A 27,581-nucleotide genomic window follows, 5' to 3' on the forward strand; every position below is an offset into this window, starting at 1 on the left:
CATTTCGAGTCTTTGGAATAATGCTTTCAGTCAGATGCAGAGTAGAGCTCCCTCTATACGATCTCATAGGACCTTCCCAGGGCCGATACATCATTAATTGGCGACAAAATGAAGCTCCTTTTACACTGAACTATCAAACACACCATAGTGTGAGGTAGTAAAAGGTATTAACTGGCTGATTGAGAATATTGGTGGAGTTGTGGATAATGTGGAGTGCAAAAAGACATTGACAGGATGCAGAACTGGGCTAATAAGTGGGAGATAGTGTGAAGTGAATCACTTTGGAAGGTCAAATTTGAATGCAGAGTACAGGGTGAAAGGCAGAATTCTGGGCAGTGTGGAGGTACAGAGGGATCTTGGGATTCATGTCCATAGATCCCTCAAAGTTGCCACCCACATTGTGATAGGGTTGTTAAGAGCATGTATGTTGTGCTGGTTTTCATTAGTAGGGGGATTGTGTTGAAGAGCTGTGAGGGGATGCTGCAGCTCTATAGAGCCCTGATTGGACCACACTTTGAATATTGTGTTCAGTTCTGGTTGCCTCATTATAGGAGAGGTGTGGAAGCTTCAGAGAGGGTACAGAGGGGATTTGCTAGGATGCTGCCTGGACTGGAGAGTATGTCTTATGAAGAAAGGTTGAGGCAGCTAGGGCTTTCCTCATTGGAGCAAAGAAGGATGAGAGGTGACATGGTAGAAGTGTACAAGATGTTGACAGGCATAGATAGAGTGGATAACCAGAGACTTTTGCCCATGGCGGAAATGTCTTCTCATGAGGGGGCATAATCTTAAGGTAATTGGAGGAAGATTTAGGAGAGATATCAGAGGCAGGCAGGGAGTGGTGAATGCAGTGAATGGACTGCCAGCAGTGGTAGTAGAGTCAGATACGTTAGGGGAATTTAAGCAACTCTTGGATAGGCACTTAGAAGATAATACAATGAAGGGTATGTTGGTTAGTCTGATTTTAAAATAGGTTAAAAGGCTGGCACAATGTCTAGGTGGAGGGGCCTGTACTATGCTGTACTGTTCTATATTCTATGTTCAGATGTGTTGAGTAAGAGAAGCATTGGGAGGAGCTGAAAGCGAAATTGTAGTCTTAGAGAAACATTGAAGTAATCTTTCAAGTGATAACCTCCAATGATAAAAACAAAATGTCTGGAAGGATGTGGGAGAGTAAAAAGGAACACTTCAGGGATGGATTTATGTACTTCAGGGCCTTGGCAGCTAAAGAATGACTGCTCATGATGGAGTACAGGAACTCCTGGAAAAGAGGTTAGTGTAAGAGAAATACAGATTTTGGAGGGCTGAACACTTGGAGAATGTTACAGTGATAGGGAGAGGCATCGTGGCAGCACAGAAGGATTTAAACTTAGTTTTAAAATTGAGGCACAGCTGGAATAGAACCCACGTGGGTCAGCAAGGAAAGGGATGATAAATGAATAGGGCTTAGTGGGAGAAAGGATGTGGGTGGAAAATCTTTTGATACACTGAATTTTATGAAGAGTGGAAAATTAGAAAAGGGAGCATTGGAGTTAGTTGAGAATACATGCAATAATTGCAGGTTCAGTGTTTATTACTCTCTGTCAAAATCTCAACAATCTGAGCAAAGACTAGGCATTATGCCTGGGATCTTCTGATAACTTCAGAGATTTCACAGCATGAAATATAAATCTTGATAGAATGTTCTGATTCTGAGAACTGAATTGAAATTATGACAAATTGTTTCTAGTCTGTTGCCCCATTCCATGAGGGAGAATAAGATCACAGACTGAAGACACGAAGCAGCTCCAGGGATTTTCTCCTAGCTGTTCCTCATTTTGAACTTTTGGAGATGACTGTTGGTAATTCTATTTATGGATTAAAACTGCACTTGAAAATCTGGGAATGAGGGATTCATATGTGCAGGAATATTTGTTAAGAAACATGAAATGGCTCAGATAGTTAAGATAAAATAGAAAAAGCACGGTTCACTGTGGGACACTGCACACAGTGGTTATTCAGTATGTGTGATTTTGGTTTTGAGTTTTTGTGCTGATCAAAGAGAAGAAATTTGGAAATGGAATGCTTTCAATCTCAGGCACATAATATCAGATGAAGGATTAATACACAGTTAAATTTCTTATACACTATTTATTCAATAAATTCTCCAAGGTAGGTACAGCAGAGTAGTTCCATCAAAACCATCAGTGCAGCTACACCATGAGTTTGATACAAGATCGTGTTCTCTCCGCAACCCACTGTAAACATAGCATAGTTTAGATTCACAGTAAAATCTGTCTTTGTATTGACACATCACACAATCCCAAAGCAGGTTTAGCATGGGTTGGATATAAAGTATATCTCCTTTATAGTTTTTCATCAAATAGGCCCAAGGCAGGTATAGGAGAAAGTGAAGACTGCAGATCGGAGTCGAGACCACACTCTCGATCCCAAGACAGGTATAGCATGGGTTAGTTGGAGTCGTCCATACAACCCCGGTGTGGGCAGCTATTTGGATATAAATGTGACTAAAAGCCATGTGAACCCACAGTCCCGTTTTAAATCTCCCTCCTCAAAGCCTGTATATTTGATGATATCTCTGGTGACTTCTTTTTGTGGTGTTCCAGGCACGCCTTCACCTCTGGTGGACTGCCAGAGGATGTTTGCACAGTTAAGTTTGAGGTAGGAATTTAAGAGGTGGCACACTAATTTGTGCGTTTGGTTCCCTTTCTCCTTCGCCTGAGTGATAAATTCATCAACCTTGTTCATACCAGGGATTGGAGCCAATGCTTAGAGGGGAGTGGCATGATGATTGAAAGCAGCTTTTGAACTCTCTTTCATTACTGGTCTCCTGAAGCTAGATTCAGTAACATTAAAACACCTTGAGAAATCTGTTTTCTGCCAGTATCGGAGATTTATCAAACATCTGTCAAGATCATTCCTCAATTTCTGTTTCCCATTTGTTTCCTTTTCTAGGCAAATCTCAAGAAGTTCATGGAATACATCCAGTATCGTCATGCTGAGAAAATCAGTAAGATGTTGGATAAAGGCCTGGACCCTAACTTCCATGATCCAGACACAGGAGGTATGACAGTTCTATTGTACTCAAACTAGGCCATGTGCTAGCAATATCTATCTATCTATTAATTCAAATACAAACTAGCAGAGACTTGAATTAGAAGTTTGAGAGAAGGATCCCATGAAACAGAACTTGCAGTAGTTAAAGAATTGTAAATTATTAAATGATTGTGATAGCACACATGCTCTTGGAAAGAAAACTCAATATATTTGTGTGATAGTTCCTTTTAAGAACCAGATTTCTTGAAAGATTAATTCTAATAAAATATCTTGCTTCCAGTAACCGACCATGTGTACAAATTACCCAGGTGACAACAAAAGGAAAAGGGCTACAAGAAGCTCCTTACTGGAAGGGGTAGATGGTGATTGTGGTTTTGATCTCAAGCAGGGCTTTAGGTTTTAGTTTGGGACAAGCTTGCTGCTGGGGTGAAACATCTTTCAAGCAGAATTCAATTGAAATTTTTATGCTGATTATATAGGTGTAGGTACATTGATAAGAAAGCCTCCACTAGCAGAAAATTTAACTTCGGGGATAGACAAGCTGAAGAGAGAGAAAAAGTTTAAGATGCAAGACTCGAGAGTTAAAGACAGTTAGAATGAAGAAAGCTCTGACTCAAGCCAGGTGTACATAAGACAGGAAGTGATACCTGTTTTGAACTTGGATTCTATAGCGATGGGATGGACAGAGGAGATTTGGAGGGATAAACTTGCCAAGAGAAAGCAGGAGGCCCAAAAAAATCTCAATTCTAATTGTTAATCTTTCAATTTCTGTTAAATACTTGACTTGAGTCATTGGCAATATAAATCCAATAGGACTTGAAGAAAGGTTGAGGTAAAAAGTTTTGTTTAATGAACGTGAGATAGCTTTGACAAATAGAATTAAGGACAATCCAAAGGGTTTTTATAAATACATTAAGGACAAAAGGGTAACTAGGCAGAGAATAGGGCCCCTCAAAGACCAGCAAGGCAGCCTTTGTGTGGAGCTGCAGAAAATGGTGGAGATACTAAATGAGTATTTTGCATCAGTATTTATTGTGGAAAAGGATATGGAAGATAGAGAATGTAGGTGAATAGATGGTGACACGTTGCAAAATGTCCATATTACAGAGGAGGAAGTGCTGGATGTCTTGAAACTCATAAAGGTGGATAAATCCCCAAGACCTGATTAGGTGTACCTGAGAACTCTGTGGGAAGCTAGAGAAGTGATTGCTGGGCCTCTTGCTGAGATATTTGTATCATCGATAGTCACAGATGAGATGCCAGAAGACTGGAGGTTAGTTAATGTGGTGCCACTGTTTAAGAAGGTGGTAAGGACAAGCCAAGGAACTATAGGTCAGTGAGCCTGACATCAATGGTGGGCAATCCTGAGGGACAGGATGTACATGTATTTGGAAAGGTAAGGATAGTCAAAGGATTAGGGATAGTCAACATGGCTTTGTACATGGGAAATTATATCTCACAAACTTGATAGAGTGTTTTGAAGAAGTAACAAAGAGGATTGATGAGGGCAGAGCAGTAGATGTGATCTATACGGACTTCAGTGAGGCGTTCGACAAGTTTCCCCATTGGAGACTGGTTAGCAAGGTTAGATCTCACGGAATACAGGGGAAATTAGCCATTTAGATACAGAACTGGCTCAAAGGTAGAAGACAGAGGGTGGTGGTGGAGGGTTGTTTTTCAGACTGGAGGCCTGTGACCAGTGGAGTGCCACAAGGATCGGTGCTGGGCCCTCTACTTTTTGTCATTTACATAAATGATTTGGATGCGAGCAAAAGAGGTACAATTAGTAAGTTTGCAGATGACACCAAAATTGGAGGTGTAGTGGACAGTGAAGAAGGTTATCTCAGATTACAACAGGATCTGGACCAGATGGGGCAATGGGCTGAGAAGTGGCAGATGGAGTTTAATTCAGATAAATGTGAAGTGCTGTATCTTGGGAAAGCAAATCTTAGCAGGACTTATACACTTAATGGTAAGGTCCGAGGGAGTGTCGCTGAACAAAGAGACCTTGGAGCGCAGGTTCATAGCTCCTTGAAAGTGGAGTCGCAGGTAGATAGGATAGTGATGAAGGCGTTTGGTTTGCTTTCTTTTTTTGGACAGAGTATTGAGTACAGGAGTTGGGAGGTCATGTTGCAGCTGTACAGGACATTGGTTAGGCCACTGTTGGAATATTGCGAGCAATTCTGGTCTCCTTCCTATCAGAAAGATGTTATGAAACTTGAAAGGGTTCAGAAACGATTTACAAGGATGTTGCCAGGGTTGGAGGATTTGAGCTATAGAGAGAGGCTGAACAGGCTGGGGCTGTTTTTCCTGGAGCGTCGGAGGCTGAGGGGTGACCTTATAGAGGTTTACAAAATCATGAGGAGCATATTTAGGATAAATAGACAAAGTCTTTTCCCTGGGGTTGGGGAGTCCAGAACTAGAGGGCATAGGTTTAGGGTGAGAGGGGAAAGATATAAAAGAGACCTAGGGGCAACTTTTTCACACAGAGGGGTGGTACGTGTATGGAATGAGCTGCCAGAGGAAGTAGTGGAGGCTAGTGCGTATGCAACATTTAAGAGGCATTTGGATGGGTATATGAATAGGAAGGGTTTGGAGGGATATGGGCCAGGTGCTGACAGGTGGGACTAGATTATGTTGGGATATTGTGGTCAGCATGGACGGGTTGGACTGAAAGGTCTGTTTCCATGCTGTACATCTCTATGACTCTATGACTATATGTGTTCATTGAACTTTTAATATTTTAATGTGACTGAGTAATTAAGATAGAGTGCAATTATTTATATTCATGTTCTATACCAAGTGAAATTCTTTCTTTTAAAAGAAAACTATAAACCCAATGGCTTCATTCTTAAAAATAAATGCCTTGGTTTTCAGATTTTTGAAAAGGACCTCTATTGAGATCATTACACGATGATTTGACCCTTTCAAAAATTCAGTTTTTACACCTGCTCTCCTTCTTCATTATCTTCTCTTTCTCCCCCTCTTTGATTCTATCCTTGTCCTCTTTAAATATTATCACTATTATCCTGTCCATCCTCCATCATTTTTCTCTGTCACTTCCCTACTTTCCTCCAGTCATTCTCTCTCCATTCTATTCTGCTGGTTCTACTATTCTTCTTCATCATCATGTGTTTCTTGTTTCAACCTCCCTTCTGTTATTCCCACACTCATTAAGGCATCTGCACTGACTTAGCAGTTGCGCATTCATGTATGTGTTATGGATATGGTGGGATCAAACCGTATCCACCAGATCAAAGACAATAATCTAAGTTGTCGATGTTCAGATTATTGAAACAGTGGGGTACTGTTGGGGTTGCAGTCTTTGAGAAGATTTGACAAGTGGATAGATCATCTTACCCTTGCAAATATATCTAAAATATCCCATACCTCTGTACACCAGGGAAGTGCTTCTTGGTGCAAAAACAGAAATTGCTGGAAAAGCTCAGCAGGTCTAGCAGCATCCTGACCTACTCCTTGGATGCTGTCTGACCTGCTGTGCTTCTCCAGCAACACACACTCAACTATGTGATAGCAAGGCTTAGTGTGTGGGGTTTGGTGTTTGGACATGGGACAGCTCCAGCCCTAAAGTAGTTGAACTCAATATTGAGTCCAGAAGGCTGTAGAGTTCCCAAGTGTAAAATGAGATGCTATTCTTCCATCTTGTGCTGAGCTTCGCTGGAGCACTGCAGCAAGCCTGAGACAGAGATGTTGGCCAGGGAACATCGTGGTGTGTAGAAGTGGCAGGCAACTGGAAGCTCAGGGTCTTTTCTTTGGGCAGGTAGGTGTTCTGTGAAGGAATCACCCAGTCTATGCAGTTTCCCCAGTGTAGAGGAGACCACCTTGTGAACAGCGAATGTAGTAGACTAGATTGTGAGAAGTGAAATAAAGCACTCCTTCACCTGGAAGGTATATCTGAGCCCTTGGAGGTGTGTTTGGGCCGTCTTTCTGGTCTCTGGTGACTATTTAGCCCTTAGTCAACATCATCAATATAGATTATCTGGTCATCGTTGGCTGTGGGAACTTGCTATATGCAAATTGAATGATTTGTTTCCTGTATTTCATCAGAAACTACATTTCAAAAATACTTCACTGGTTAGGGATCTTTTGAGGTATTCTGAAATTGTGAAAGGTTCTAAATAAATGCAGAGGAACCTGAAGATTCTAATATATTATTTCTATTAATTGGCCCATCCTCCATATCCCTTGAAAGAAGATGGTTGTTGTCTCAATATTAAAACCTCTTGCCAGGACTCACTGAGGTAGCACACTGGGTACCACGCCCCTCTATTCCAAGAGTTGTCGCAAAGGTTTTTTGAAAAGAAATATGCAATATTTGCAAGTAACTGATTTTCAGACCCAGGTTGATAGTCGAGACTGGGTTCCTGAACTGAACAACAATCATCATTTATTACATGTAATTAGGGTTTTGCAACAGGTAAACAATTAAACTAAATTAAGTAATCTCTACAAATTACAACTCTAAAACCCTGATATACAACTCCTTCTGCACTTATGGACGGACAAATATAAATAGGGGATAAAAAAAAACACGGTGGAGGGGAAATTGGGAAGATAGTTTGGTAGATTTTATTCCCTAGATCTATTGAGTTGGTTCTGGCTGGGCCAAAGATTTCTCCTTGATTTTCCTATTTCTGACTGCTTTCATAAGTTTGCAAGAGTCACACGTTGACTGTTTCAATTATAAATCTCTCTGGCTTATCCAACTCAATCACAACTTGTAGCATCTGCTGAAGGAAAGGTTACCTGGTTTTCTTTAACTTTTAAAGTGGCTTACTGCAGAGAACTGAGAGTGAGGGAGTTTTGGCTGCTGCAGATCTGCCAGTTTCTTTCTGAGTCACAACCAGTTCCTCTCTGTTTTGTTCACAGCCCAAGCTGTTTGGCTATCTGACAATCAATGGCATTGTTGTTGGCAGCTAGAGAATCTTTGTCACACAGTTTCACCCACCCTCCACCACCCCTCATCACATCTTTACCTGTTTCCCCTCCTTCCCTCACACACTCTCAGCTCCTCCCCCTCATTCCCTCAATCGCAGCCCCTCCCTCCTTCTCATCCTCTTCCCACTCTCACTCACACAACGCTTTGTCCCTTAGAAAACCCCATACACATTCTATATTATCTCAGGTAATCATCAGCTATCTTGACATGAGGGTTTGGTGGTCTCAGTACAAAGTTTAGAATCTTAATCTTCCTCCAACTCATGCCTCACTCCCTACTCCAACCTCCCACTCACCCCCCTCAACTTCTAGCCACTTTGATTCCCCCTGTTTCCCTTGACTCTTTTTTGAACGCTTGTGCTTCGGTCCTTCAGTAGATGTTAATATGTTGGAAGCAGTTCAGAGAAGGTTTGCTGGACTAATGCCTAGAATAAGTGATTGTCTTATGAGGAGAAGCTCGTCAGACTAGGCCTGTATCATCTGGAGTTAGAAGAGTCAGAAATGAGTTAACTGCAACATGCAAGATCCTGAAGGGACTTGACTGGGTGGATGTTGAAATGATACTCGCTCTGTGGGAGAATCTAAAACTAGGGGGTCATACCTTAATATAAAGGGCTGCTCATTTAAGAACAGAAATGTCAGAGGATTGTTACTGTTTCCTTGTTAGATGCATAGCTTTTAATTATTTTGAGGTAGAGACGGATATGAAGGGGATGAAAGAGAATTGGAGATTTGTGGGAATGTAGAATTGAGTTGAAAATCAGGTCAGCCGTGGCCTTATTGCATGGCACAGCAGGCTCCGGGAGCCAAATGGCCTCCTGCGAAGCCTCTTCCAAGGATGCCCACCTTGAAGAAGTTCTCCTCCCGCTACAAGGATGTCAGTGAGTCTCTCTCTCTCACTGTACCCCCCCAGGTACCTGTCACATTCCCAGGTACCTTCCCCCTTGGTCCCATTTATCTCTCAGCCTCCTTACCCACCCCCCCACATTCCTGATGAAGAGCTTATACGCAAAACATCCACTCTCCTGCTCCTCGGATGCTGCCTGACTGGCTGTGCTTTTCCAGCACCTCAATGTTTGACACTTAACTTCTATCAGACCAATCCATCTATATCTTCATGTAATCCTAGACCTCTTCCTCACTGTCAACACTGTCCAATTACTTTATCATGGACTCTACCCATTCATTTGTTTATTTCCTAGACCTCATTTACAGTACCCATTTGGTCTACTTGGATATTTCTTGGTAGTTTACAGCTGTACAAGGGATAAACTGAGGACAACTCCAGGCCATCAATTTAATATTTCCCCCATGTAGTTGATTGATTTGGATGTCAGTCATTATCATAGCAATCACACATTGCCTGTCATTTTACTGTTAGAATGTCCACTGACATTGGCTGTACAACTGGAGAACACATCTGAGATAATCAAGTTGCTGCGAAATGGGGGAGCTCATTTGGACTTCAGGACCCGAGATGGATTAACAGCTTTGCACAAAGCTGTGCGATGTCGGAACCACACTGCACTGATTGTAAGTAAACAACTTTGCACACCATTGATACTTAACTGCACACTGCAAGGATAGTGAGTACACAATTTTGAACTGCACTGGCAAGATGTACACAACTCCTCATGAATGAGCAAATGGCTCTACCCTACAATATACTGGTACGATCATGGCACTTCCCAAATAGTGAATACACACTGGTACACGGCAGTAAATCACAAGGTCAGACTCTAAAGTTAATAATGAATTCACAACTGATACGATGCTATTCCTGACATTTGCTGGAAAACTGCAGCTAATCTGAGCATCAAGAACATTGAAACAGGAATGGCAGTGTTGCTGGTCTCGTTATCCAGATACCTGGACTAATATTCTGAAGACATGAGTTCAAATCCAGCTTGGGCAGTTGGTGGAATTTAACTTCAATTGATCAGTAATCTGGGACCAGTGTCGGTGAACTTGAAAGTATGCCTTGGTCCACCAGCATCATTGAAACCAGTCTTGAATTAATTCAATTCACTTCCTGTGATATTAAGAAACTCTGGATGATACTGGATACAACCAAGGGCACATGCTTTGACAACATCCCAGCTGCAGTACTAAGAGTTTGGACTGTAGAGCTAACTGAGCCCTTTATCAAGTTGTTTCAGTATATCTACGTCGTGAACATCTACCCGACAATGTGAAAAACTACCTGGTTACATACTGCCCATAAAATGGTGTAAGTTGCATAACTGTGAAGAGATCCATGAAAAAACAGGCCAAGAGATATCAGTTACTGGCAGCAGACATCCTGAAGCTAGATTGTCCATATCACAATGTTTATTGTGAATGATGTCATTTGTATACATGATTTGGAGGAGCCGGTGTTGGACTGCGATGGACAAAGTTAAAAATCACACAATACCAGGTTATAGTCCAACAGGTTTATTTGGAAGCTCTAGCTTTCAGAGCACCTCAACCACCTGATGAAGAAGCAGCGCTTCAAAAGCTAGCGCTTCTAAATAAATCTGTTGGACTATAACCTGGCATTGTGTGATTTTTAACCATTTGGGTATGCGCAGGTGGCTGAATTTCTGCCTGGCATGGAGAATTTGAGAGTGGGGAGCGTGGTGGAATTGCTGTGCCTGGTCTGTCTCTCTACCATGTAGAGGCAGCATTCCAATGACAGGTGGCTAAATAAAATGCACAAAAGAACCAGTCTTGCCCTTGTCAATCTGCTCCCATTCATCTGTGAAGTTAAGGACATATTGTTCACAATGCAATTTAGTGGAACCTGCTCAACATTAACCTGCTTGATAAGTAATGCGCAATTTGAGCTCTTGGGATGCACTGGTAATGTCCCTACCTCTGTGCCAGGTGGCCTGTGTACAAGTCCCACCTCCAAAGGTACACCATAATATTTCATCTCTGAAGAGTTTGTTTATGAAAATATCTATGAGCCCAAAGAACTCTTTGAATTGAGAAATGTAAAATACAAATAATGTTCAATTTGGTTTGGTGTGACGGAATGGTAGTGACCCTCTGGTCCAAGAATGCATGGGTTCAGTTTCCACCCTACGTAACATCTCTGAGCAGGTTATTAAAAAAAAAACAACATACAGTTTGGGACTCGACCAACCTCACTGTAGCCATGAGCTGAACATGGACAAATAAGCGAATACCAGATCATGCCTGTAGTTGACACTGAGCAATCTTTCACTAATATTTCGTCAAAGAGCTTTGGCCAAATTGAATGACAATCTGGGAGGATTTAATATTAACAATTCACCAAATAACAAGTGCTTTTTGCAGAGGGGAGTTCTAAACATTTTCCATCCAGTGCATGTAGAAATGTTTTCTTCCTTCAGAAAGGCATGGTTCAAATTTTAGACAATGATCTGACACTTCCCTAACAAGAGAATTGTTTTGTTCGATCTACCTTGTCAGATCCTCTTAATACCTTGAAAATTTCAATAATATTACCCCCATTAATTTTATAAGTTCCAATGAATTTTGTGTAGTTGGAATTTAGAGAGTTCAAAGGTGATTTTTGCGATTTTAACTCCAGTAAAGCTACACTGCATTCGCTCCAAAAAGGCCAGTGCTTCTTTTCCAACGCTTGTTGCTCAGAACTGGACACAGTATTCCACCAGACATCTAGCCATGGCTTTGAACAAATGTAACCCAACTCCCAACCACATGTACTGCAGTTTTCCACCACAGTCCATGGCAGTTTACAAAAATCTGCCTTGGACTCTCGGTATTCAATTTTCTCTAGCTTTTCATGATTTATAAAGTACACTGGTCCAAACCTTATTACCTACTTAACTACACTGAAATCCATTTGTCACAGTATTTTTTTCCATTTAATCAATATTTCCTTATAACTTCTTGCTTCCATTAATAGTGAAAATAATGCTGTCTCCCTTTGTATAATCAGATGTGTGGTATTCATCCCCCTCATTGAAGTCATTAATACATATACTGAATAGTTGAGGCATTATTGATGTCCCAGAAATTCAGTTAAGGAGCTCCTCAGCCCAGTGCCCTAGACTCAGACATCTTCAGTTGCTTCATTAGTGACCTTCCCTCCATCATGAGATCTGAGAAGGAGGATCTTTGCAGAAGATTGCAGAATAGTCAGTATCGTTTGCAATAAAAGGTTCAGGTATGAAAGCAGGTTGTGTCCATGTACAACAAGACCTAGACCATGTCCAGGCTTGGACTGATAAGTGGCAAGTAACATTGGTGCCACACATATGCCAGGCACTAACTTAAACATTTGTAATGAGAGAATCTAAATGTTTCCCCGCACCCCCCCCACCCCCCCAGAATAGTTAGAGGCATTACCAATGCTGAATCCCCTCCCCGCTCCCCCCCAACTCCACCATTGACATCTTGTGCTTTACCATTGTCCTAAAAACTAAACTTATCAGCCAAATAAATTATATGGTTTCAAGAACAGGTTGGAGGCCAGGGATCAGATGGCTAATAACTCACTGAGTGTTCCCCATTGGCTGTCCTCTTTCTCCAAGACATGTCAGAGTGTGATGGAATATTCTCCACTAGTCTGGCTGGTCCAACTCCAACAACACTTGAGAGGTTTGACACTATGCAGCACAAAGCTGCCCACTTGATTGACAAAGCATTTACCACCCTAAAAAATCACTCCCTTCAAAACTGATGTATGCTGGCAGCTATATTCATCATCTACAAGACCAGCGGAACAGTTCACCATGGTCCTTTCAGTGGCACTTTCCAAATTTTAATCTTCTGCCATCTAGAAAGGCAACAGCAGTCCCCCTAGCCATCCTGACTTGGCACTTTGTTGCCTTTCATTCACTGTTGCTGGAATTCATTCCTAACAGCACTGTATGTGTGCCTACACTGCAACGATTGCAGTGGTCTTTGAAAACAGCTCATCACCATTTTTCAAAGTCAATTAGGAATGGGAAATAAATGCTGACCTAACCAATGACGTCCATATCTCATGATCTAATTTTTTAAAAAATCACAAATCTCTATGGAACACCAGGAATCCCTGTTGGGCCTCATCTGGCCTGGAATTTTACATTCAGGTCTGAAATTTTATATAGACAAGCGGTTTTCAAGAAATGAGTTGCCTGTTGCTCATTCGTCACTGTTCTCCCGTCATCTGATCTGATCCAGGGAGGAAGTCCAACTAATGTCTTCTTATCCATGAGGCCTTTCGCCAACTCATGACTCCTGAAAGAGCATAAAGAATGCAGAGACCCCACAAAATGGGACAGGGTTAGATTTTTAATGGAACATTGGAGGAATTTTTACTCTGTATCAATCCTACGTCATAATTGGTTTGCTAAATGGAGAGTTTATTAAATTAACTGCACATTGGTCTTAATGGACTAGAATTGAATGAGAGTGGAGTTAGAGTTGTGTTCTATAAACAGATGTTGAATTGCATCATTTCCAGTACAGTGATGGGTTCACTGAAGTACGATGACATGGTTGAGTAACTCCACTAATTATGAGAGGACTTGCAGTGAGGGAGTAATGTAAAGTTAAACCATGAGCAGAAGGATGGCTGGATTTGTTCCAACAGAATTGCTCTAACCAGCAGGCAGTCACAGAACTAAGATGACAACGTTGCTATATAGTATTTCCAAAGTGTTGGAAAAATAGCTTCAGGGTATAAAATTAGATGAAAGGAATTTAATATGCACGTTGTCAGGTTGGGCTTTTCCAGTCCAGAGTTTGAAAGCGGCAACTGCATGTGGAGAGAAATAAACCAGTCAGGATTTCTGCTCTTGACCAACAAGGTCAGGCTTAGATAAAAGAGAAATCAGTTAATAATCCTGCTCCTTATCACTGTCCAAAATGGTATTGGGGATAGAGAGAGGGAATACCAGTCAAAGCTCCTGCTAACAATCACCGTGCTGTCTCATCAGGATGTAAGAGTTGGGAAATCCACCAGAGTTCCTGCACCTGATTACTGCCCCTATTGGAAGATTTGTGATTACCACATGAGGTCATGAACTTTGACCCACTTTTATCTTTTCAGAAGCTAATAGAGCTAGGTACATCCAAAAATAATGACTCTTAAAAGCATATATGGGCGGAGAAAATAGAGTAAAATAAAAAAAAAGTTTTACCTCAGCTTGTGGAGAGCTGAAATTATGAAGTCCTGACTCAGAAATGCTAAGGTTTATATAACATTGCATTGTGGGTTCACCTATATTACATGTTATGTAGATGTAATTCAGCACTGCACGGAATCAGTCTCTACTCTCGTACCTGAATACGTAACCATGATAACCCTTCAGTACTATGTGTTAAAGGACTTCCATACAAGAGTAATAGCTTTCAGATGAGGTAATAAACTGATAACTCTACTGCCCTCTCAGGGGGAAATAAGACATCTCAATTTGGAAAAGGACAAGTGTTCTCTCTTGTTTCCCTGCTAACATTTATCTCTCAATCTATTCCTAAAACAGATAATATTGTAATTATCTAATTGTGTAAACACCCAATCGGTTTCACCATTGTATTTCTCTAGCTAATCTACCATTGCTTTGTGCAATTTGGCTGATGTTTTTCTTACATTATAATTTTACCCACTTTGTTTGACTTGTGCATCCCCCTATTCCTTGCAGCGACACTATCAAACATGAAGAACACTCTGTAACTTCGTACAGTATCCATGTTGTGAGACTGTGCATGGTACAGTAAACTTGCTGTGCGACTGCATCCAGTGGTTTCCCTCTGCATGACTGTACATCCTGCAATAATCATTTTGTGTAACAGGACTACACTGTGTGCCAGTGCGTGTGATAGATGCCATGTTGTGCAACCTATTCTCCATTTAATGTCTGCACGTCAACTGTACGTCTTACAATATATTCCATGTGCTTACATCCTCCAGAAACTATGCTGTAACCGTACATACGACAGTGATTGTGCTGTGACTCCATACATTCTTCAGTAAGAACTTTATGCTTATCTCTTCTACGTAGACCCTGTTGGATTTGGGTGCTTCTCCAGATTACAAGGACAGCAGGGGCTTAACGCCTTTGTACCACAGTTCGATGGTGGGAGGAGACCCTTATTGCTGTGAACTGATTCTGCATGACCATGCTACTGTTGGCTGCATGGATGAGAATGGCTGGCAAGAGATCCATCAGGTAAAACTATTCCCTGGCAGATAGGGTGTAGTTCCAAATGTGTTTGAGGAGTTACTAGCTCAGAGTGACAGCAAGCTTTCCTATTTCTCATTGTTTGCTCACAGCAGGAATCCTCAGACTCTGTTAAAAACGCAGTTGGAGAGTTGGAGAAGGGACAGAAACAGCCTCTCTCCCTCTAAATGTATCAAATTGAATGCTCTGCAAAGACCTGCCCTTAACTGTATTTTTCAGGTTTAAGTTCTCACCAAAGAGCTAATATACTTGCAACAGCACAGTGGCTCAGTGATTGGGGTGGCACGGTGGCTCAGTGGTTAGCACCGCTGCCTTACAGTGCCAGGGAGCCGGGTTCAATTCCACCCTCCAGCGACTGTCTGTACGGAGGTTGTACATTCTCCTAGTGTTTGCGTGAGTTTCCTCTGGGTGCTCCAGTTTCCTCCCACTGTCCAAAGGTGTGCAGGTTAGGTGGATTAGCCATGGGATATGCAGTGTGGACTCGAATGGCCTGTTTCCACATTGTAGGGATTGACAGACTGTGCATCCAAAAGCAAAGCTAGGCCTGGGCAGACACGGCCATTAGAGGATTTTGACTTGTATCCACACAGCGTCCAGACATATTTCATTTTTAAAAATGTATTCATTTTTGTGGGATGTGGGCATTACTGGCTGGGCCAGCATTTATTGCCTGTCCCTAGTTGCCCTTGTGAAGGTGGTGATGAGCTGCCTTGTTGAAGTGCTGAGGTCCACCTGCTTTGGGTTTCAGGTTTGAATGAGCCATGGAGGGAGATAGCAGCTCCTCCTTATCCCTGGCCTAACCTGCAAGCCCATAACCATGAAGAGAAAACCAAGATGCATTGACAACGTTGCAGTGACTTAGCATTGCATTTGAATAGCTGTGTCCATTCCAAGCTAAAGCACAAAGGAGAACAGGAAAAGGAGCAGAAACATGGCATGGTTTTCCCTTTGTTTTGCCACAAAGGGATTTTTTGATAGAGTCAAGTAAAGGGAAAATGGCCAAACATTTCCAATGATACCAGATTAGTTGAACCAAGGTTGATTTCAACTTAATTGTAATGACAGAATGAAAGATATGTTGAACCCTGAGGTTGTCTGTCTGATTATGCTCCTGGGAAATACCTGCTTGACTATGTTTATAAATGCATGTTGTTGCTGTTGTAGTCACCTGATTCCAATCCTAAATCAGCATTGCTGATTCTCAGCTCTAGTCTGAAATAGTCTATCAAGCCACATGTGGCAATCTAGGCATGAGCAATAAATGCCAATCTTGCCAGTGACATCTGCAAGCCAGATTAAGAATTAATAAATGATATCAATAATGCTGTTTTGCTTCAGGCCTGCCGGTATGGACATGTGCAACATCTGGAACATTTGCTGTTTTATGGAGCAGACATGAGCAGTCAGAATGCCTCAGGGAATACCGCTCTGCACATCTGTGCACTCTACAATCAGGTGAGTAGGGCAAGGAGGAGGAGGAGGAGAAGTGCATGTTGTATGGGGCTACGTGGAAGAATATATCTTAGAACTAGGAGCATGTTGGCAACTACACAGTTAAGCACTTCAGCTCCAACTTAATTCATAAGTGTATGGAATATGGCTGGAGCATTCTCTAACTCAAATAGCAGAACCTCAGATAAGTAAACCTCTTTGGTGTAACAATAGTTTGTGTCTCTTTAGCCCTTGATGTTAATAGCATTTGCTAGTAACCCTTCAATCTCAGAAAGAAATAATACTCCTGTGAGTTTTTCTAGAAATATAAACACATAATCCAATATTGAGGATTTGTCTTAAGAACAATCTTCTGAAAACACTTTGGTCATAAAGTTGGAATGTTGGTCAGATTGTATTTCCATTGGTAGGGCAAAGTAACAAAAAAGGGTTAACTTCTCCACTATTCCTTAGCTATAAATGTGGTTAAGGGATTATCATTTGTAAATGATGTTGTCACACTTATTATGCCTATATAACTTGTGTCCGGCTCTTGTTTTTGGTAATGGTCCCATACAATCTATGAACACTTGAATAAAAAGTTCTTTGAAAACTGGTATTCATTTCAAAGCTTCTGTTTTAGTAACTTGTTGAAGTTTTTATATGACCTGACACGAGTTACTCATTTTGCAGAATTGCGTTATGTTCTTAAGAAATACTGGTCAGGTAAAATACCTAAAAATTGATGGTTGGGTTTTCTTTATTCCTACGTGTCCTGCCATAGGAATTTCATGTGCCACTTCGCAAAATCTTCTTAGAACAGCTAGACAGATGCATCATTTGATGAACAATTGCCCATATTTTTGGCTGCAGGTCTCTGAAGATGTCTCCACTTCCTCTCAGTAGCACTCCAGAACACCATCTATTTCAATGTGAGCTGATTACAGAAGAGCCTCGATTGTCCAAAGGACATGGGCAGGGACTATTTCTATCGGTTATTCAAATTCTGGATAATCGAATGCAGGATAACATAGTTTAGCTGAGCATCAGGACCTTGCGATCTTGCCAGATAATCCGATATTTGGATAATTGAATGCTGGATAATCAAGGTTCCTCTGTATACTAATGTATTTAACTCTAGAAGTACTTTAAGTCTTTTCCCTGGGTGGGCGAGTCCAGAACCAGAGGGTATAGGTTTAGAGTGAGAAGGGAAAGACATAAAAGAGACCTGAGGGGCAATTTTGTTTTCACACAGAGGGTGGTGCGTGTGTAGAATGTGCTGCCAGAGGAAGTCGTGGAAGTTAGTACAATTGCAGCATTTAAAAGGTCTCTAGATGGGTACGTGAATAGAAAGGTTCATACAGGAACATGGGCTGGGTGCTGGCAGGTGGGACTAGATTGGGTTGGGGTATCTGGTTGGCATGGACGAGTTGGACTGAAGGGTCTGTTTCCATGCTGCACATCTATTTGACTCTATGACTTTAAGTCTTAATTAACAAAGACATGTCAAAAATTAATTTCAAATTACATTCAGTCTTAAACAGAGTTTCTGCTAACCTAACATCTACTTGCATTATTATTGTGATTTCTGATGAGGGACATTCTTTAGCCATTGTTCTGGTCACCAAGCATATTGGAAAAATACCTGGAACCTGTTCTTGTCTCTAATTCATCTCTTTGGCCTCAATGTGGACTTTCTGTATTTATAGGTGAAGGTATAACTTTCACTCCAGCTAAATCATTCCCCAGGAGTAGATCAACTCTGCCAACAGGTAATCTCTTAACTGGCCTAATCACCACTGGTCTTGACAAGTTACATTCCAAATGGACTCTGTACTATGAAGCCTGGGTACACTTTCCACTTATCACTTTTACTACTACACTGATTTTCGTTGAACTCTGTGGAGGGAAACCAAAATCCTCCTCCAGCAATCTCTTAATATAGTTACAGGCTTGGCTATGTCTTTTGTGAAAAACAGGGTGACCTTCACTTCGACCAAAATCCTTTTGTAACTCTCATTACCATTTTATTCACCTCTCCTGCACTCTCAACAGTGCTTACCTTTGGTCTTTTACATGTAGTTGAAGCTACAAATTGAATGGTGGTATTTTCCTTTTACGTTCTGTTTTGGGCTAAGTCCTATGAGGTCCAAACATTCGCGTGGCCTTTCCTGTAAATTTACAGCATTCCAAACATTTTGTTACAATGGGAACACTTGGACCTTTCATTTTCATCTCTCCCCTCAATGCTTGCCTTTCGGATCTGAAGAGGAGATCTTGGGGCACTCTCAGCTCTCCACCTTGGCTGCTTGTCTTCCTCTCACTCTCCCACTTTCTTTCTCTTTTTAATTCATGTAGGTGACAGTAAAAAGGCTTAGTTGTATGGGTCAGCTCATAATCATCAGCCATTACTGCTGCCTTCCTGTCAGCTTCTTATTAATTCTGTTCTTATTGCAGTGTCATAGAATCATGGAATCCCTGTAGGAGCAGGTCAATTGGCCCATCATATCTACATTAATCGTCCAAACAGCATCGCACCCAACTGCACTCCCCTCCCCTATCCTTGTAACCTTCCATTTCCCATGATTAATCTATCTCGCCTGCACATTCATGGGAAAGTAAGCGTGGGCAATTCATCTAAACTGCACATCTTTGGACTGTGGGAGGAAACTGGAGCACCTGGAGGAAACCCACAGACACTGTGAGAATGTGCAAACTCCACACAGTTGCCTGAGGGTGGAATTGAACCCATGTCCCTGGCGCTGTGAGGCTGCAGTGATAACCACTGAGCCATGTAACTCCCCAGTGAGTTTTTAAATTCTTATTAAGAGAATGCTCCTCTCTGAGGACTACAGCTACGTACATGGTTTCATTTCTAATGTTTATATCAATCTGTCAATATTATTTTACTTAACTCTGTCAAATTCAGTGTAGGTTTACCCAGGCTGTCTCCTTAAATTCTGAAACCATTCCCTTTATGCCTCAGGCACTAACTCATATATGCTCAGTATAGTTCCTTTTACAGCACTATAATCCCTAGAAATCTCCTCTGACAGTGAAGCATAAATTACCTGTTCTTTACCTGTCAATTTGCTTTGCATGGGCAGTGAACAGTGTTCCTTCAATCAATTCATTTGTCTTGCTTTGTTTCCTCAAAGGACATAAAAAATGCTTTCTCAGCCATCTCCTCAAAATTTGGTAGGGCCTATACAGATTTAACCATTTCCTTCCTGGATTTCAGAATATGATGAGGATTCTCCTGATCAAAGAGCCCTCCTCAGCTTCTGAAATCTCACTTTTAAAAAACACTACTATTTATAGCCTGAATGTTTCTCCCTTTCTATCTCTCAATTGCAGCTCCAGTTCGAGCTCCTCAAATTGTATTTCCATCCTTTTGATTTTCAATGCCATTTGGAATTCCATTCCCAATTTTCTTATTTGAAAATGCTTTAAATGTTCCTCATACTCACATTATATCAAACTGAATTCAATATGACCTGATCTCAGTGCTTCACTACACATAGTACTCGGTCTCTCCTGTAATCCAAATCCTACACTCACTTTTCAATAAGGCTTGCTTTCTTATCTCTAGCTTTAGGAGGCCATTATATTTTATTTACAGGATAAGTACTTGGCCTTTACAGTGGCTCGTGGTATTTAAGGTAATGCAGTATTCAAGGTATATCAGTTTTGCTGGTTTATCCAGAGTGCCAGTTGATAAGGTATCGTTTAAAACAAAGATTGCTGTGGATCCAACTCATTCTTGAAATCATGCAATGGTTTGGCCTCAACTGCTTTCTGTAATAATGGATTCAATGACTCACCACTGTCTGGTGAAGAAAATTCTTCTTTCCTCGGTCCTAAATAGTTATCCCCTTTCATTAGACTGTCACCCCTGTACTCCCTCTTTAGCAAGAACACAATTTCTCAGGGAAGGAGACCAAAGCAATTCCTTGATTCTCTGATAATCTACGATGATAAAGATTCCACTCCTGACTTACTTGCCAGTTCAATTAACCTGACATTTGTAACATCTTTCAAGTTCATCAAGGACAACTCTTCCATCTGCTGGAAGTCTCTAGCAGTGTCAAGTGCCAATTCATTATCATAGAACAGAACGTGGTGTTTTCTTTAATCACTTACTAATAGAGTCAGAAAGTTCTGGGTCTGATCTGTGATTAATCACTTCTTCCTGTCGGAGTGCAGTAGCAATTGTTTGTGTGATATGGCAATAACTCTGTTGGAAAGCTTTGGTGACATTGATTTGGGCTGGAACACAGTGCCTTCTTAATTTGAATATCTTGCACACTCTTGCGATGCCTCACATTACAGAACTGTATTAAAGGATCAGCAGGCTGGTAACAGGTCTCATGGAGCAGAGGCTGAAGAAAAACCTAGCAGCCAGAACCATTTTCAGATTGCAAAGAACTCTTCATATATCTTCATATTTTTTTTCATAACTTCTTAAAACCCAGGAGAGAGTCGGTGTATTCTTACACTGATCTTTACTGTCAGTGAAGGACAAAATTTGAGATAAGGAACAAGCGCGAGAGAATTATTGATTGAAATTGGTTGTGTAATCCCAGGTGACAAGCCATTCACAGTGGCAGTCTGCTCTCTGATAGTGTCTGACAGGCAGTCTCAAGACCCACTTTAGATAAGGCTGCTTCTTTGGTGCCATTTGAAATGGGCTCTGTTGTCTTGTTTCACACTGTGACTTTCTATGCTGATTGCTGAATCACTGCCCTGGTTATCAACATATACATGACAGCCTCTGGAGAAGTGAAATTGTCCTTCACTTTCAACTGTTCCAGAATCACAAAGCACAATAGTCCAATGGAGAGCAGTTAGATTCTAACAGTGCCTTTGTTTAAAAAGTGTTTTTTTTAACTACTTACTGCAATGGTCCTGTGTTTGTCAATTCTCTTTTGGTCAATACTCCTTTAAATCTTCCTCTGTTAGTTCTTTTTGCATTCTAAGCTCCAAAGTCTTTTCTTCCTCCTTTACAATATCAAGACTGATTGCACCATTCCCTTCTCAAGTTCACTCTTCTTCCGGACCTTCCAATATTCCTGTGGAAGTCCTCTTCCCTTGGTCTTCAGGTCAAATTAAATCTGTTGTCATTTAAAGGAGAAAGTAAGCACTGCAGATGCTGGAGATCAGAGTCAAAAGTGTGGTGCTGGGAAAACACAGCAGGTCAGGCAGCATCTGAGGTGCAAGAGAAGTGACATTTCAGGCATAAGCCCTTCATCAGCCCTTTCCTGATACCCAAAATGTCGATTCTCCTGCTCCTGTAGTTGAATCCTGTCACTGTGAAGGCCAAGATACCATTGGCTTTCGTAACCACCTGCTGCATGTGCAGTGACTGGTGTGCGAGGGCATGCAGGTCCCATTGTACATTCCTCTCTCTATTTATAGCTAAACAGATCAGAATTTGCCTTCCTGTTTGTATCTGCTGTGCATTTGCCCACTCACTCAGCATGTCCAAATCACATTGAAGCATCTCCTCACAGTTACCCTCCGATCCAGCTTGTGTCACCTGCAAATTTCGTGATATTACATTCAGTTGCCTCGTCAAAATCATTAATATACATTGTGAATAGCTGGAAACCTAGCATTGATCCCTGTGGTACCACTAGCCATTCTCAAAGAGACCTATTTATTTCTTCTCTGTTTCCTGTCTGCCAGCCAGTACTCTATCCGTCTCAACACACCTCCCCCAGTCTGATCTGCTTTAATATTGCATGCTAATCTCTTATGTGACACTTTGTGAAAAGCCTTCTGAAAGTCCAAATAAATCACCAGTACTGACTCCCTCTCATCAACTCCACTTGTTACATCCTTGAAATATTTCAGTAGATTTGTCAAGCATGATTTCTCTTTTGTAAATCCATGCTGACTCTGTCTGATCCTGCTACTGTTTTCCAAGTACTCTATTATTAAATCTTTTATAAAGACCTCTAGCATTTTTCCCTCTACTGACATCAGGCTGACTGGTCTATAATTCCCTGTTTTCTATCTATCTCCCTTTTTGAATAGAGAGGTTACATTTGCTACCCTCCAGTCTGTAGGAACAGTTCCAGAGTCTTTAGAATATTGGAAGATGACCACCAATGTAGCCACTATTTCTAGAGCTTCCTGTTCTTTCTGAAGTACTCAGGGATGTAGATAATCAGGCCCTGAGGATGTATCCATCTTCAATCCCATCAAATTCCCCAAAACCATTTCCCTACTAATACTGATATTCTTGCATTCTTCCCTCTCACTAAACACTGAATTCCCCAGTATTTCTGCTATGTTATTTGTGTCTTCCTTTGTGAACACAGAGCCATGTATGTATTTCATTGGTCAGTCATTTCTTCGTTCCTCATTATAAATTCTCCTGTTCCTGACTATATCTAACTACAGTTGTCTTCACTAATCTTTTCCCTTCACATAGCGAGCGAAAGCTTTACAGTCAGTTTTTATCTTCCCTGCAAGCTTACACGGGCACTCTGTTTTCCTTTTCTTAAGAAATCGCTTTGACCTCCTTTGTTGGATTCTAAACTTCTTCTCAGGTCTGTGTTTTTATGGCCACTTCTGCCTCTTCCTTGCATCTAGTACTATCTTCAGTTTCCTTGTTAGTCATAGTTTGGCCAACTTCCCGAATTTGCTTTTGCACCAGACAGGAAAGACCAATTGTTCTAGTTCATCCATATGCTTTTTGAATGTTTGCCGTTGCCTTTCCACCATCATCCCTTTAAATAACATCCCCCAATGTATCCTAACCAACTCATACCTCATTATAATTTCTATTAATTACAAGAGAAGAATTTGGTTTTCAATGGATGTTCAATGGTCCATTATCCAGACTTAAGAGAGGACTTGCACTGATGTGTTTTGGGATGGCTTTTCATTGACATACTAACCACAGTTTGAAAGGACATACTGATGACTCAAAGAGGACTTTGTGATGCAAATGGAGTTTGAGTGGAATCCATCAATGTGTTGCTGGATACAGTTTGTCAGAGAGTGATTTCTGGGACCACACTTTTTAAACAACATTCTATAAAGCATTGTCCATACTTAAGAAAAAATTTTACCTACAGTTTGAAGAAAACATTTAGCAATGATCGCCATCAATTTAGACGGACTTTCCATGGTGTTCCTGCAGGTAGGGGAGCACTTTCAATGCTATATGATGCACAGGTGGACAGACTTTCTGTGTTTTCCCAGAGTTTGGAGAGGACAAACAATGGTGCTTTAGTCTGAATTTCATTGGGGGTTTTCCACAGTTCAGATTAGACAGCCAATGATTATTACCCATAGTTTGGAGGGGAATATGAATAATCTGTTATTACCCACTTGGTAGGGACTTTTAACCATTTACTACTGTCAGTTGCAGAGGGTTTTCAAAATAGATTACCTACAGGTTGCAGCGATGTGTTACTCGTATTTTGGAGAGGGCTTCAAATGTGTTTTTCACTGTTTGAAAGGATCTTTCACTGATGTATTTCTCATTGTTTGTAGGGGTATTCAACTGTGTTATTACTCACAATTTAGAGTTTCGGAACCACGAGGTCATGCTGCAGCTGTACAAAACTTTGGTGCGGCCGCAATTGGAGTATTGCGTGAAGTTCTGGTCACTGCATTTTAGGAAGGGTGTGGATGCTTTGAAAAGGGTTCAAAGGAGATTTACTGGGATGTTGCCTGGTATGGAGGGAAGGTCTTACAAAGAAAGGTTGAGGACTTGAGGCTGTTTTCATTAGAAAGGAGAAGGTTGAGAGGTGACTTAATTGAGATATATAAGATAATCAGAGGGTTAGATAGGGTGGACAGTGAGAGCCTTTTTCCTCGGATGGTGATGGCTAGCACGAGGGGGGCATAGCTTCATATTGATGTATGATAGATATAGGACAGATATAAGAGGTATTTTCTTTACTCAGAGAATGGTAGGGGTGTGGAATGCACTGCCTGCAACAGTTGTAGACTCGCCAACTTTAAGCACATTTCAATGGTCATTGGATAGGCATATGGACGAGAATAGTGTAGGTTAGATGGGCTTCACATTGGTTTCACAGGGCGGTGCAACATTGAGGGTCAAAGGGCCTGTACTGCACTGTTATGTTCTATGATGTCCTTGGTCCAACCATCTTCAGCTGCTTCATCAATGGACTTCCTTTCAACTTGAGGTTAGAAATGGAGACATTCACATAATGTTTAGCATCATTCATGACTTCTCAGATAATGAAACCTCAGTCTATGTTCAAATGTAGCAATATCCAGTTTTGGGCCAGCTCCAAGAGAATAAAAGCCATTGATCTTTGATGTTCAAAAGCATTTTCATCACTGAATCCTCTGATATAAACATTATGAGGTTCCCATTGACTAGAAATTGAACTGGACTAGCCAGATAAACACTTGGGCTGCAAGAGCACATCAGAAACTGGGAATCCTGCTGCAATTAACTCATCTTCTGACTTCCCAGAGCTTCCCCATCGACTATCAGGCACAAGTCAGGAATGCGATGGAATACTCCCCACTTGCCTGGATGAGTGCAGCTCCAACAACTCTCAACAAGCTTGATGCCATCCAGGACAAAGCAGTCTGTTTGATTGGTGCAACATCCACAAGTATCCACTCCCCCCACCACAAACCATCGGTAGCCGCAGTGTGTAGCATCTATAAAATGCACTGTTGAAATTCACCAAGGGTCCTCAGACAATTCCACAATCATATAGCAATCAAGTAGAAGACTGGGGCAGCACATATTTGGAAACACCCATCACCTGCAGGTTCCCCCCAAGCCACTCACCATCCTGACCTGCCACTCTTTCAAAATCCTGGAACTCCCTGCCTACACCAAAAGGACTGTAGCAGTTCAAAAAAGCAGCTCATCACCATCTGATTCAGAGCAACTGGAGATAGGCAGAAAAATCCTAGCCTAGCCAATGATGCCCACATCCCATGATGCATAAAAAGCAATGTATTGCCCACAATCTGGAAAAGGCTTTCAATGTGCTGTTTCCCATTGTTTTGAGAGGATGTGTTGTTACCTGGAATTTGGAGTCAACTTCCTAAAGTCTTATTTGCTGAAGGTTAGATAGGATTTTCAATGATTTATTTCTTTCATCCAAGTATCCTTTGAAGGATACTTCCCATGACATGTTACTGACTAATGGGTAGGGACACAATCAATAATCTGTTTTCCAAAGTTTGGCGGATGCTTTCAATGGCAAACAACCCATCTATTTTGAGGGGACTTTAAGTAATTTATCTGACCCACAGTTTGGAGGGTGCTTTTGCCAATATATTACTCCCAATTTGAAGTTTGAATTCAATATATTGTTTGCAGGGGCCCTTCACTCATGTGCTACCCATTAATTTTTGCTCATTGATTGAATACACTTTCAATCACATTTTATCCACAGATCAGAGAATATGTATGTTGCTTACAGATCACAGGAGACCTCAATGAGTGTTTTGTGTCATTCCTTTTATTTTATTTTATTCATCATGGGATTTGTGCACTACTGGTGGGTCCAACATTTATTATTGTTTCCCATTTGTCTCTGAAAAGGTCTGTGAAAAGATGATAGTGCTTTAGAACATGAGTTGTTCAAATTCATCATGAATTGTTGAAATATATCTGCTGAAAGTGACCCACAGTTATGATGGGTAAAAATATTTTGATCCAGTGGCAACAAAGGAACAGTGATGTGTTTCCAATTCCAAATATTATTTGACTTTATGCAGAACTTCGAATTAGGAGCATTTCATAAACGTGTTGACCTTGTCTATCTACATGGTGGAGGTCACAGTTTGGGAGATGCTGTTAAAGGAACCTGATTAGTTGTTGCACTGCGTCTTTTACATGGCCAAACAGCTGAAATTGGGTATTGTGCAACAGGGATTAAATATAGAAGTCAGTGGAGATGTGTGCCAATCAAGTGGTTTGTTTTGTCCTTGATTAATGTCAGAGCTGCATGCATCCATGCAAATGGATGCATTCCATCACACTCTTGACTTATGTTTTAAATAATGGAAATGATTTTGAGAAGTTAGGAATTGAATCACTCACTGCAGAATATGCAGCTCTGGTCTGTTTTTGTAGCCACAGTATTTATATGGCTGGTCCAGGACAGTTTATGATCAGCAGTGGCTTCCAGGATGTGTACTCGACACTGGTAATGCTGCTCCATGTCAATGTGAGATGGTTAATATTTAACAGTTTGGAGGGATGTTTCAATGTTGTATTATCCACAGTTTGGAGAGGACTTGCCATGCATTGTTACTCAACTGCTTTGGGGATTTCAATAAAACATTACCCAAAGATTAGGCTAGATTGAAGAGAACTTTCAGTGCCGTGCTACTTACAGTTTTTTTAAATTTCAAAATATACTTTATTCACGTAAATAAATCTCTGGTACTTGTACAATTTTCCATGTCGTTCATAGTTATATACATTGCATGTCTTAACATTACAAAGAACAAATTGAATAATTGAATTCACAGTTATCCTATTAAAAGTTACCTTTATTAACTATCCGGTCTCTTGGTATTTGGCTGTGGCTTCAGCGGAACCCACCTACTGAGTGGGTGCCCTATTATATGAAAGCAAATGCAACTTCTTTAACCCCCAGTTTATGGGGTTACCATTGTCCATTTGACTGTCCTGTCTCTGGAGTAGCTTGTCTACATCCCCATGGTAAGCACGAATTGCTGGACCTTCGCTGGGCTGAGGTAGCTATCCAGCTCCTCACTGGGGTCATTTACAGGATTTTCAATGGGATAGTGAGGTCTTTAGTATACATGAACTTGATGTTCAGAAGTGACTGAACCAAATCTTTGTGCTTTTGGGTCAATGTTGCAGCAGATGTGATTGTTTTACCATTGAATGAACAAGGGAAATGTGAATTACAAAACCAACAGAAAATGAATTGTTGAGCTAAATCCAGAATCTGCTAATTTCTCATAAAATAATGAGATGCCACA

The 27,581-nt window shown here is 41.1% G+C and overlaps 1 protein-coding gene across 1 annotated transcript in view; it reads left to right on the forward strand.

Annotated features, from left to right (window-relative positions):
* Window positions 1-27,581, forward strand: part of shank3a (SH3 and multiple ankyrin repeat domains 3a) — a 973,942-nt gene that overhangs the window by 335,835 nt on the left and 610,526 nt on the right. The window contains exons 6-9 of the mRNA XM_072562789.1: window positions 2,953-3,061; window positions 9,395-9,546; window positions 14,997-15,164; window positions 16,515-16,631. Of these exons, the coding sequence (XP_072418890.1) occupies window positions 2,953-3,061; window positions 9,395-9,546; window positions 14,997-15,164; window positions 16,515-16,631 (546 nt within the window). The remainder of the gene's footprint in view (window positions 1-2,952; window positions 3,062-9,394; window positions 9,547-14,996; window positions 15,165-16,514; window positions 16,632-27,581) is intronic.

Source organism: Chiloscyllium punctatum, chromosome 44 (genome assembly GCF_047496795.1).
Source record: "Chiloscyllium punctatum isolate Juve2018m chromosome 44, sChiPun1.3, whole genome shotgun sequence".
In the NCBI taxonomy this organism is placed as follows: Eukaryota; Metazoa; Chordata; class Chondrichthyes; order Orectolobiformes; family Hemiscylliidae; genus Chiloscyllium; species Chiloscyllium punctatum.